At 38.4% G+C, this 12,094-nt stretch overlaps 1 protein-coding gene across 5 annotated transcripts in view; it reads left to right on the top strand.

Moving 5' to 3' along the window:
* The window catches only part of syne1a (spectrin repeat containing, nuclear envelope 1a), a 217,340-nt gene that overhangs the window by 59,824 nt on the left and 145,422 nt on the right, over window positions 1-12,094 (top strand). For all 5 annotated transcript variants that reach the window (XM_034313740.2, XM_034313739.2, XM_053242235.1 and 2 more), the window contains 14 exons: window positions 1,608-1,772; window positions 2,031-2,165; window positions 3,245-3,403; window positions 3,518-3,726; window positions 3,816-3,879; window positions 4,816-4,974; window positions 5,559-5,687; window positions 5,911-6,021; window positions 6,768-6,908; window positions 7,718-7,878; window positions 9,337-9,487; window positions 9,580-9,807; window positions 9,898-9,996; window positions 11,009-11,196. In XM_034313740.2, coding sequence (XP_034169631.2) covers window positions 1,608-1,772; window positions 2,031-2,165; window positions 3,245-3,403; window positions 3,518-3,726; window positions 3,816-3,879; window positions 4,816-4,974; window positions 5,559-5,687; window positions 5,911-6,021; window positions 6,768-6,908; window positions 7,718-7,878; window positions 9,337-9,487; window positions 9,580-9,807; window positions 9,898-9,996; window positions 11,009-11,196 — 2,099 coding nt within the window. The remainder of the gene's footprint in view (window positions 1-1,607; window positions 1,773-2,030; window positions 2,166-3,244; window positions 3,404-3,517; window positions 3,727-3,815; window positions 3,880-4,815; window positions 4,975-5,558; window positions 5,688-5,910; window positions 6,022-6,767; window positions 6,909-7,717; window positions 7,879-9,336; window positions 9,488-9,579; window positions 9,808-9,897; window positions 9,997-11,008; window positions 11,197-12,094) is intronic.

Below are 12,094 nucleotides of genomic sequence, written 5' to 3' on the forward strand. Positions count from 1 at the left end.
AAAGAGGAGTAGGCCAGGTTTCCATTTCACCACAAGTTACATACTGTATATAATTGCGTATGTGACAAATAAAAATCTTGAATCTTGACTCTTGTGTGTTAGGGGTGTAATGCAAGTGGGTGTGGTGTAAACTGGATTTTTTTTTAGACTAAATATGAACATAATATGTCCTACTATGCCCTCGGAAACAGTACAACACCCTGGAAAAACACAGATTTAGAAATGTTAGGATGATGTGCGAATTCTGGCTCTGATAGTTCCTCAACATCAGCTACATCACTCCATTTCATGAACTGTTTTTTTTTAAGTCCCATTCATACAATTATTATTATTGTTTGTACCTGCCTGAGATATTTTTTACCAAATTTAGTTGGTTCTATCTCTCAAAATATAAACAGTAGCCTAATTTAAACATCAGTGATCATGACCAGACAATAAGGACTGCCTCATATTTGCGTTCCTGTTAATGAACATGGTGATTGGTTGTTCAGTGAGCTTCGTACCACTTGCCACAGGCGATTGCTTTAAGACTACACGTACACTACGCCTGACTTCCCCTAAAATTTTATTAACATGCAGCAATGAAATGTTTACCGAAGTGTCTGTTGAAGATTATTCATCAATCTTGGTGGAATTCAGTAATGATTCTAGTGACTCAGATATTTCACTCAAATATTGCATTGTTTGTTCATTAAACTCAACCTGTTTTCGGTGAACAGCGCAGCCTGCGTGAAAATCTCCTTTGAAGCCCCCAACGCAGTGCTGATACACAGCTATTGAAGCCAGTGCGTGTCTTAGTGTCTGTTAGGTGTTTATGTACTCGCTGTTTTAATGTAATGAAAGATTAACACTCATTCAACAACAGGCATTTAACAGATCATTTTGAGTCCCGCTGGATCTTTTCGAACTGTTGCTCACGCTACATCACAGGGCAGTGTGATACACGCAAAGGAAAGCACTATCAGCCCTCTTCCACATACATGAGCTCACAGATGACCATGATTGGCTGGTGTCACTGTGACTGACAAGGAGGTAGAGTGGATAGTGCTCCTCCCACCATGTCTGCTCTTAGCTCCCAGCCATGGATAGCTGTGGCATCTTCAGGATTCAAACTCGGATTTCCAGATGATTGGGTGAACGCTCGGGAACCAAAGAGATTTTTTGACCAATAGACAAAGTCTGTAATTGTCCCAAAAAAAACAAAAGATTTTTAAAAACAGTTGGATGACTTACAGAAAGATAGTGTTAATTTACACAACTTGTTCTTCCAAAAATATTTCCTAATATTCTCTTGATTGCTTTTAAGATCACTGCTCAAGCACCATAAGGCATAAAGACATAATTAAAAAAAAAAAACCTTATATCAGAAGAAGTGACATATTTAGTTTGTAGATCTTTTTTTTACATTGGAGGTAATGGACTTTAATGGATGCTGGTCTGTTGGTGATGAATGAGAGAGTTTTTTTTTAAACAATATATACTATGCTCTTTGTTGTTAAACTCAGAGCTATTAATGTGGTAATCAATTAAAAATGTTTCATCAAGCTTTTAACTGGTGCATTCAGAGTAAAACGTAAGAGAAAGGAAAGACGTGTCCTTCGCTGCAGGCTCTGATGCAGGAGGCGTTGGAGTGGAGGAGGGTCGCGGAGGCTAACGGTAACCTGACACGCCGATTCGAGGAGACTCGCGCTGAGCTGGAGAAGACACTGAGGGTGGGCCAGGCGTGTCTGACAGAGAGAGGAGACCCTGCTGAGCTCTTCAGCAAACACAGCGTACGTCATTCCATCCTCACCAGAGAAGAGCTGGCCCACTTATTATTCACTCTCAGACTTTTTTATGATATGCAAATGACTTGATAATATTCCTGCGTGTCATTACTGTCAGTGGGACCTTTAGGACGTGATAGATGTACAGTACATGCTCCAGTTTTGAATATGAAAGCATTTTCACCTGACTGAAATATTGAAATATGATTCTTTTAAAATCATTTCATGACTGATTGTAAGCAGTGTGTGTGGTTCTGTGGTTAGGACTTTTTCAGCCGACTGGACCAGCGAGTGTTGAACGCATACCTGAAGGCGTGTGATGACCTCACTGATATCTTACCCGAGGAGGAACAGCAGGGTCTACAGGAGTCAGTCAGGAGGCTGCACAAACAGTGGAAGGTCAGTCTGACTCTCATCCTTTCATCCATCCTCTCTCCTGAGTCTTTTTTTCCTAAATTCTTACCATTATTTTTTCCCATTTTGCTGATTTGCCAATTCCCAACCTAAGCCTAGCTCTCCTTTTTAAACTGCTGCTCATGCTACATCACCTGGAGGAAAGCGCTATCAACCCTCTTCCACATACATGATCTCAGAGATGCCCATGATTGGCTGATTTTGCTGTGATTGACAGGGGAAACAGAGTATGCCCCTCCCACTCAGAGAGCATGGACAAATTTGCTCTCACAGAACTCACTACCTCCTGACGATAGTTTGACGAGAGTCACTTCTCCCCTAGATGTTAAAGAAGCTGTGTGTAATTTTTAGCACCCTCCCTTCTGTCTGCAAATCGAATTGTGATTGGAGCAGCGATGTTAATATTCAGACTCAGAGGAAACTGCTTCACTCTGGTTCTTTATCATAAACAGCAGAGGATATTCCTCTGTTAAAACTACATATGTCTGATACATTGTCGTTAAAAAAAAAAAAAAAAAAAAGGCAGAGCTCTGAGCAGTTTTGTTCTCTCTGTGGGCGGAGCTAATTTTTCAGTCTGGAAAAATGCATATAGGTCTAAAAACACGTTTGATTGTATGACGCCCTAGCTATGCGTGCATATTTTATATGACTGTGATATACCGCGCTCTTTCTGTCTTCTGATTCAGCTGATTTTTTCAGTTCTACTAGTTAATCGAAATTGAATACAAATTTGTAATATAAAATCTGCAGTAGTGTGCTGTTATGCATCTCCTGACAGAGAACGTCACCATGTTAACAGTTGCACACTGTTTCTTAAGCAACAGCATGTTTTTAAATTATTAGTCTTAGGGCGTCCACCATACAAAACTCCACGAATGAGCTGTTACTATAGTAACGATAACGTATTAGAGCAAGCACATTAATAAAAACCTGGGATTTGCAGCTGCAGTACTGTCAGAGCTGCTGTTATATAAAACCTTCCAACCAATAAGAATGAAGAATCCAACAGTGCTGTGGTGTAATAAGAGCTACTAGAAGGTTCTTGTCTGTATTGTGTTGACCAGGACATCCAGGCTGAAGCTCCGGCTCACCTGATGAGGCTGAGAGTGGAGGCGGAGAGGCGCTTAGTGATGACATCACTGCAGGAGTGCAGGGCGGAGCTGCAGAGAGAGGAGAAGATGCTCGCTACAGCTGGCAGTGAGAGAATGATCCGAGAACACAGGGTAAAACTGAAAGCAGAGGAGAGAGAATGTAAAAAAAGATGATGTAAAGACATAGGAAATAGAGTCTCTGTAGAGAATAAATACGCGATTATGTTTGTGTTCGTGCACACTCAGGCTTTTTTCAGAAACAAGAACCCTATTTCTGCATGCGAGAGGAGACTGAAGACGATGGAACAGCTCTGTCAGAAACTTCCAGAAAATGACCCAGTGCAAAAAGTCCTACTGGACACCAGAGATACTGTATCAGAGGTCAAAGGTGAAGTGGAAAGTGCTCACGTGAGGCTCCAGGAGCATCCAGACAAGTGGAGCGAGTGGCACTGCAGGTGAGGACTGGAACTGTGAAGCGTTATCCTGTGCATGGACATGGTGGAGATGAAACTTCTGAGATCGTCGTGTATCTGATCTGTTTCAGGTTCGGTGAACTCTCAGCCTGGATCTCTTCCCAGCACAGAGACGGAGAGAGCCTCGCTGTGCAGGTGAGCTGACGCTCACGTCGAAACGTTATCGTTTCTATAGTAACAGCTCGTTCAGTGGGACTTGTACAGCGGATGCTCTACACACACAGATTAAAAAACGTGTGTACTCGTTGATATGGTGGTGATCTGTCTAACATTTATGGAAGGAGTCTCCAGTGTCAGTGCTTTATAACAGTCTGAGGTTTTAAGTTTTCTGACACGTGGGAGTTTACGCTTTTTGCGGTTTCTTGTTGACACGACTTCTTAACATCAAGAGAAAAAAAAAAGAGAGGCTGATGAGAGAACGATTCTTTATAGCTGCTATGACCTAAGGGAGAACAGGAACTAACTTGTTTCACGGACGTTTGATGTACGTTTAAACGTAATTTTAAACGTAACAATAAATGGATAAAAGGTATATATATATATATTTTTTTAAAGCAAATAAAACATTCTAATTCTTGTCAGATTGCTGTGCTATAAGATGAGTAAAACAATTTTTGGATTATAGGGAAAAATTAAAGAAAAACTTTGTTGATTATTTTATAATATTTGTAATGTTATACAAATAATATAAATATAATATACAGTAAATAAATATTTATAAATATTAAATACAATATTATTTATGTATCAGATTAAAAACCAATTTTTTAATCTATTAAATTAATGATCAGATTCTATATTAAATATTTCCTCATTTAATTATTTCTTTATCAATAAATATCTAATAAAATATTTACTGCTTTAATAAATCTTTAATTAGTAAACTATGTATTATTTATTAATATGTATATTGCTTAGTAATAATTTATTATGAAGTCTTCACTGGAAGCATTGCTGCAGTTTCTTTTTAAATATTGTTACACATATGAACATTGTCATTTTCGAAGCACTGATTTTGTGGTGCGGATGTTTTTTATTTGTGTGTGTGTGCGTGTGTGTGTGTGGACGCAGCGTGAGGTGCAGAGGGCTCAGGAGGACGCTCTGTCCTGGCTCACGGCTCGTCTGGAGGTGCTGGAGGAGCTGAGCACCGACGCTGAGGCTGTGACACAGAGAGCAGCGCTGGACGAGCTCACTCACACACTCACCACCCTGCTGTCCTCCCTAGATGAAGTAAGAGCATCTCTAGTTTAACTTGTTTTTCATTCAGACGCAAACGGAACTGTGTGAAGAGTTAAAGTCAGACCAGTGTGTGACATCTGATCCCAAAAACAAATAAATTTATGAACTCGAGTTACGCTGCAGTGTTTATTCCTGTTCGCTCATTTAATAAGACTATTCGAGCACTTTGTCCTCCATGTTGTTGTTTTCTTTTTTTTCTTTTTTTGGCTTGCCGTGTGAGCTGCAGCCTGATTGGTTTGGAGATTAAAAAACGTTCGACATAAATCTGAAGTTAGATGAGAGGATCTGATTGGATATCGCAGCAGCATGTTGATAACTGATCTTAACTTTAAAACGTCAGGTCACTGTACACAAATCATTGTCCCGTGCAGTCATGTGCCTAATTTTTATGTTTCCCGTTTAATCACAGAAACAGGACAGTAGATATACAGCAAGTACGATATCAATATCAGTAACGGGATTATTCTGCAGTGCATGGATATTTGAACAGGTGTGTGTAGGGTTGTGTGTGTATGAGCACAGTCTCTCTCTCTCTCTCTCTCTTTGTCTGTCTCTCTCGCTTTCCGTGTGCTAAGGCGATGTCTCTAGATGGGAACAGTGAGAGAGGAGAGGAGGAGGAGGACGTGCTTCAGACGCAGGAACACAGCCGAATCCTGAATGCAGAGAGTGTAACGGAGGCCAGGCAGCTGCTTCTCATTCACCAGGTGAACCTAAAGCCCACGTTTTTAAATTCAGAACCCGAAACCTTTTCCAAAAACCATCAATCAAAAGGAATATAAATAATGAACGAGTGCAGGAATGAATTCTATAAACAGAAAAGCTAATATAAATAATAAATGTTTGCATGAATTAACCTATAATCAGAAGCATATATAAATAATAAATGAATGCATCTACTTTAGTTTAATGTGCTTTATTTTCGAACAGCAAAAACTGAAGTCCCAGCAGAAGAGAAAAGGATGTCTGTGTGAAGCATTGCTTCCTGGTGAGGAGAGTAGAGAGGACTGCAGCTGGGCAGCACAAGAGAAACGTCTACAGGTACTTAAGGAAAATCCTGAAAACTGCCTGAAGAAATGTATATTCCTTACATATGTAAGGAATAAAACACTCAGTGTTGTGCTGGTTTAGGAAAATAATCAGTGACAGGGTGCTGTCATGAAGCAGAGTTACTGTACTCTACCAGACATTTATTATTTTCCCATAACAAGACGTCCTGAGATGTTTTATTCCGCTTATACCACAGTAATTTGCACATGATTTTTAAAAAAAATAATTTTCATAGTTTTTATCTGTTTATAGTTACATTTAATGTTGTGGAACATCCGCAAAAAAAAAGTCAGTTCCTGTTCTCACTTATGCTATAGCAGCTATAAAGAGTTGTTCCCTCACCATCCTCTCTTTTTTTCTCTCTTGAATGTCCTGAAGTCTTTCCCAATTACAAAGCACTGACACTGGAGACTCCTTCCATAAATGTTTTTTAATCCAGCGTCCGCTGTACAAGTCCCTGTGAATGAGCTGTTACTATAGAAATAATAACATATTAAAACAAGCACGTTAATTATATTGTAAGCCTGTGATTTGTAGCTGTGCTAATGTCAGAGCTGCGGTTATAGAAAATTAATAACCACATCATCTGACCAATCAGAATCCAGAATTCAACAGCGCTGTGGTGTAGATGTCTATTCACAGTGTTAGAATTATTTTAGTTATTAATTGTGTGCAATTTGATATTGTTGTGGCACGTTTTACTCATATTTGTATGTGTGTGTGTGTGTGTGTTTAAGGCCACTCTGAGCGCATGGCAGGAGTTTGAGCTGGACCGAGAGGCCGTCTGGCAGTTTGTGTGCAGCGCGACTCCTGTCCTGCAGAGAGAGTTTATATTCAGCAGCCTGGAAAACCTCACGAATCAGCTCGATTACGCTCGCGTAAGAGTGAAAACTACACTGTTCAAACATTTAAAACCATCTGTTCTAAGATTCTTTATCACAAATAACCCAGATTGCCTTTCTATACCACAATGACGATATCTGTATCCGTCCTATAATCCAAATATCCTTATCTGGATTCGAACTGAACCAAAAGGGGGCGTGGCCTAAACTTTATTTATTATTCAATATGGAAAAACAGGGAAAACTTCCAGCAGTGTCAGCGTGATGTACGCATTCTGGTTCTGACAGTTCCTCAGCCTCAGCTACGTCACGCCAGTTCATAATCCATCTCTAGAGATATTCACTTATTTTTGTTTCTTCTGTCTGCAATATTTTCAAACAGATTGCGTTAGTTCTGCAGTATTTCCCAAAATTTAACGAACTAGTAGCCTAATTTAAACTACTGCGACCCTGAGCATTTAAACCTGTGCACCTTTTATTCATATCTGTATTCCTGTCTGTTTAGAACGTACTATCTCTTCATTCTCAGTAACATACTCGGATTCGGTTACATCTCTACTTTTTATTTTACCTGCTTTTAATAAAGCATAAATATAGAGTTTTGACTGATAATAAGGCTTTAACATAAAGACTTCAGTTATTTCATGGACAGTTGCTTAATATTTTTAACACTACTATTCTGTAGCATTTGCTTTTCTTCTTAATGCTAGACGTTTGACTGGCTTTGATTACAAATTATGTCATATATTAAAAGCTCCACTTCCTGTTCATGTTTATTTTCTTTTCAATATTTGTAAGTTGTTTCTGTATAATCTAGTCTCTACATGCCGTGAATGTGTGTGTAGGAGCTTCATATACAGACTGGCGTGTTCATCGAGAAGACTGAGTCACTGATGAAAAAGGCGTCTGAGATTCAGTTGGGTTCGGAGAATTATTCTCTGCTGCGTGATCAGGCCAAAGCGGCTCAGAGGAGAGTGCAGGACACGCAGGACAGCCTCGGGAAAATGTGAGACTGCTTACCTACAAATTTCCAGCAAATTTAGTGACTTTTGTGATGAGAGATTTGTAAAGAAATGCTACCTAAGAAAAACACCTAATGACTGGAAAACAATTTTGCTGAGATCCCCATGACTTTACACTGAGTTTTGGTCTTTTAGCAATGGACAAATCCACATTCTGGATGTTTTTTTTTTTTTTTTACTAATTGGATTAGTGTTGACTTATCAGTGACTTGGTCACTGAAGCAGGCCTATAGTTTAAAAATAAATAAATTAATTAATGAATAAACAATTTAAAAATAATGTTGCCTCTGTTAGAAATCCATTGTGAGAAATGTGAAACTATTTTGCTTTAAGACACGATTTCAAAAATTAATTAGTAACATTTTGGGAAATAAAGTCATAGATTCTCATATTACAGGAATACAGTCACAACATTTGAGGGAAAAAAAATATTTTAAGAATTTAAAAATATTTCTGTGTCTTTCTTGGAACTTTTGAAATTTTTTTTTTTTAAATATTGCTGTTTTTCTTTGGAAGATTGATTTTATTCCTGAAATGTTGCCACTTTTTTCTTGTAACTTTGAGACTTTAGTCTCAAATTACCATCACTGTATTCTTGAAATATTACCAAATATTGCCATTTTTTTCTAGGAACCTTGAAATATTGCCACTTTGATAAAATATTAATTTAATTCTCAAAAATATTACAGCTTTCTGTCATCATATTGCAACTTTATTTTCGTTGCGTCAGAATCTATGACTTTATTTCTTGAACTTTATTTTTTAAATTGTGCATTTAGCCTGACATTTATTTTTAACAGTGACACTAACAGCATTAGTTTGTTGAAAATTTAAATGAACGGTATGTTCACTAACCCAAATGTAGTCAGTCAGTGGACTACAATGCTAACGTTGCTAAGGAGTAAGGAAAGCTTATAGCTGCAGGTATAGCACCAGGTAGACTGCATGCTTAAAGTGCAAAAAAGCCAAAGGAGATTTCATCCGAGTGAAATCCAGTCACACTTGTGAAATAAGTAAAATACAGTGTACAAACACTGTTCCTTTTCATTAGTGACATGCTGAAAACATTTCACACTGAAAAGCAAAGCCTTCATGACATTGAATGCTTGTTGAATTTCATCTCTCAGTTGCATTGCATTCGATTTTCATCAGTATGTTGCAATCGTGCTACAATGAAAAGCAATCACTGTCCAGAGTGTGTGATGATTTGGAGATGCGGCTTTGTGCAAAATCTAAATAATGATCTAAAGGCTATAAGCATTCATTACTTGCTAGCTATATGTACGTATGTCGTAGCTCCAGTCCACACCTCAGACATGTGCTTGACTGTGTTAGAGTTAGGATAGAGGAAAATTATGCACATTTTATTTTTAGCCTGAACTGTTCCTTTAAAACTTGTGACTGTGTGACATGTGTCTTGTTTTCTTCCTCACTCCATGCAGGATATCAGAGCTTGGTGAGATGCAGGCACGATGGCAGCATTTCAGCTGTGAGTCAGAAGCACTCTCCTCCTGGGTGTGTGAGAGAGAGAAGGAGTTGGAGGCTGTAGATGGCAACACTGCTACCTTGGAACAACAAATTCACACTGTGGAGGTTAAAAAAAAAAAAACACTTTATTACCAGGGACTTTATATAACAGTTTTCAGAGTTTGTGCTCGTTCTCATAGACTTGCATCGTTTCCTAGGCGATGGAGGCAGGTCTAGAGGAAAAGAAGGACGTCTTGAGAAAATTGGAGGCGGAGTCACGTGCTCTGACTCGTTTCATCACTCCCGGGGAGGCGGAGCATATTAAAGCTCGTTTGATGCAGATCATAAGATACTGGGAGGAGCTAACAAACAGCGTAAAGCAACGAGGGGCGGAGCTTCAGGCCAGCTTGTCGCATAAAGTGAAGTTAACTGAGGATATGGAGGAGGTACGAGCATTAAATCGCCTTATGCTGCTCTGTGTATGTATATGCTACATACTCTTAGCCTGAATTTCTGTCTGTTTTTGCTTCTTTCAGGTTAAAAGTGTGCTAAAAGATCTTGCAGAGAAGTTGAATAAACCAGTTACAGGCTGCACATCAACATCAGGGACGTACCAAGCTCATCATGAGCATATGGTATATATCTTTGACTTAGAGAGCTATTAGTAAGAAATGTTAGCAAGGGTGCTTTTATATATGAAGTGTTTAGTCCGGTGCGGTTCTTTAGGCAGGTGAGAACACTGCAGTCACACTCGGGTCTGAAAATGTCGGAGTTTGTGTCCTTTTTCAGCTGAAACCTAGTGAGAAAGTGATTTGACTCTGAATCGACTTGAATCAAACAGCATTTTTTTTTGTAGAGCTGCTGAACTGAGCTGCAAGGCCCAAACTGAGCCAAAGCAGAAATGCCATGTGTTCTGGATATTGGACCAAGAAACCATAAGAGTAAATAAAGGCTGGATATGTTTTAGATGGTTTTATGAGGAGGTTTTCAGCGGTTCAACCAGCAGATGAACTCATTAGATTTTGAAATTGATCCAAACAGGGTCAAGGTCACAGCAAGGTCAAAAGTCAGAAATAGTTTTTCTTCAATATTTTCTTTCCTGTTTGAAGTTTATCTTAAGGGTGTTTCAGGTGACACATTAGTAATAAACAAGGACTAGACTTGTTGATGTTATTGGCTTTGAGTTCTACTTGTTTTTCTTTTTGTTTCATTTAATTATATGCTGTGTGAAACCAAACCCAACCAAATAGCAAACGAACCAAAAACATTTCACTCTGATTCACAATCAGCAAATGGACTAATAAGCATGAAAGCACTCGACCGATCCACTCGTCTGGCATTTGTGACTTTTGAGCGAGCAATTTTCTCACAGTTTAAAAAATTTTGCCTCAACGTTAATGTTTCTCAACATGACAGAACCCAAAGACGGTATAATTTTAGTTTTTTCTTAGAAATATACCAGCATATCTGCCTGTTTTATCTTGTTTGACTGTCATTTTGCATTGATATTGTTCGTATAAAAGACTTCATGGCTATGCACTATAGCTAGCTAAACTGTTATTCTCAGTCACTAGTTTAGCATTGCTTATCAACACTTGGAAGAACAAAAGTTCTTTTTATGCTTATGCACATTTCCTCCAATCCCAGGATGCATGGCAGGCTCTTAAGCTCCTGCAGCCCAGACTGGTGTCATTGAGCCTGGGTATGAGAAGGATATCTAATAAAGATCAGCTGCAGAAAGAAGTATCAGACCTCCAGCAGGCTCATATACAATACACTAATAAGGCTGCCAGGAAACAAGCCAAACTGGAGGACCTGTTGACTCGATGGCAGCAGTAAGTCCAGCATTATGTGTTTCTCATCGATCTGTTTTGAGGTCAGGAGGAAATGTTAAAGCAGACCTGGAACATCACACAGTTTCTGCACTCTGAGAGTTCAAAATTGGCAAAAGTTGGCTTAATATTGATGTGTTATGTGTATTCAGAGTTGGGTTAAGTTGATTCTTCTATATTGTCTAGCAAGTGGCATAGAAAATAAGGACTGAGGAAAAGACATAAGACTTTTCCTTTGCCATTCAATATAATATAATGTAACAGACAATTGAAAAATGAAAAAGATAAATACAGTGATAAGTTCCTGAAGCAGTGAACTAAATCTAATAGGATTGTAGTCCTAAATGTCAAACTTTGCTCTGTGTGCATAAATCTCACATAACTTCTGAATTGCACTTAAGTCTGTAATTACACCTGAGGTCTGAATACTGATGTGCACAGTTTCTGTACTAAATCCTCACTACATGTGATTAACTCAAATCTGAATATGACCCTTGGTGAAAAAGTTAACTCTAGCACCCTAAAAGGTTCTAGCAGAACTTGAACCTGTATTTGTAATGCCTGAAAATGTCTGTCGAAAATTCGGGTTGTTCGAGTCATGAAATTCAGGGAAAACATCCAAGATACTTAGAAAGAACTATTGAGCCAAGATCTAATCGAACTCAAATATTTCTAATGAATTATTTGAAATTGTTTTAACCAGAATTTTCAACAACTATCCTTATTTTTTTTAATACCTAAAGCTCTAAATTTCAAATTTGTTGAAATTTTGTTGAATATAGAACCAATATATTCAAATATCTGAAGATTCACTTTGAAATTTTTCAATAATATTAGATATGTTTTACTTTCAAGCATTAGTTTCAGGCACAGGTTCTCCTGACTGATTTTACTCCGTAGT

The sequence above is a fragment of the Pangasianodon hypophthalmus genome, chromosome 19 (genome assembly GCF_027358585.1).
Source record: "Pangasianodon hypophthalmus isolate fPanHyp1 chromosome 19, fPanHyp1.pri, whole genome shotgun sequence".
NCBI lineage: Eukaryota > Metazoa > Chordata > Actinopteri > Siluriformes > Pangasiidae > Pangasianodon > Pangasianodon hypophthalmus.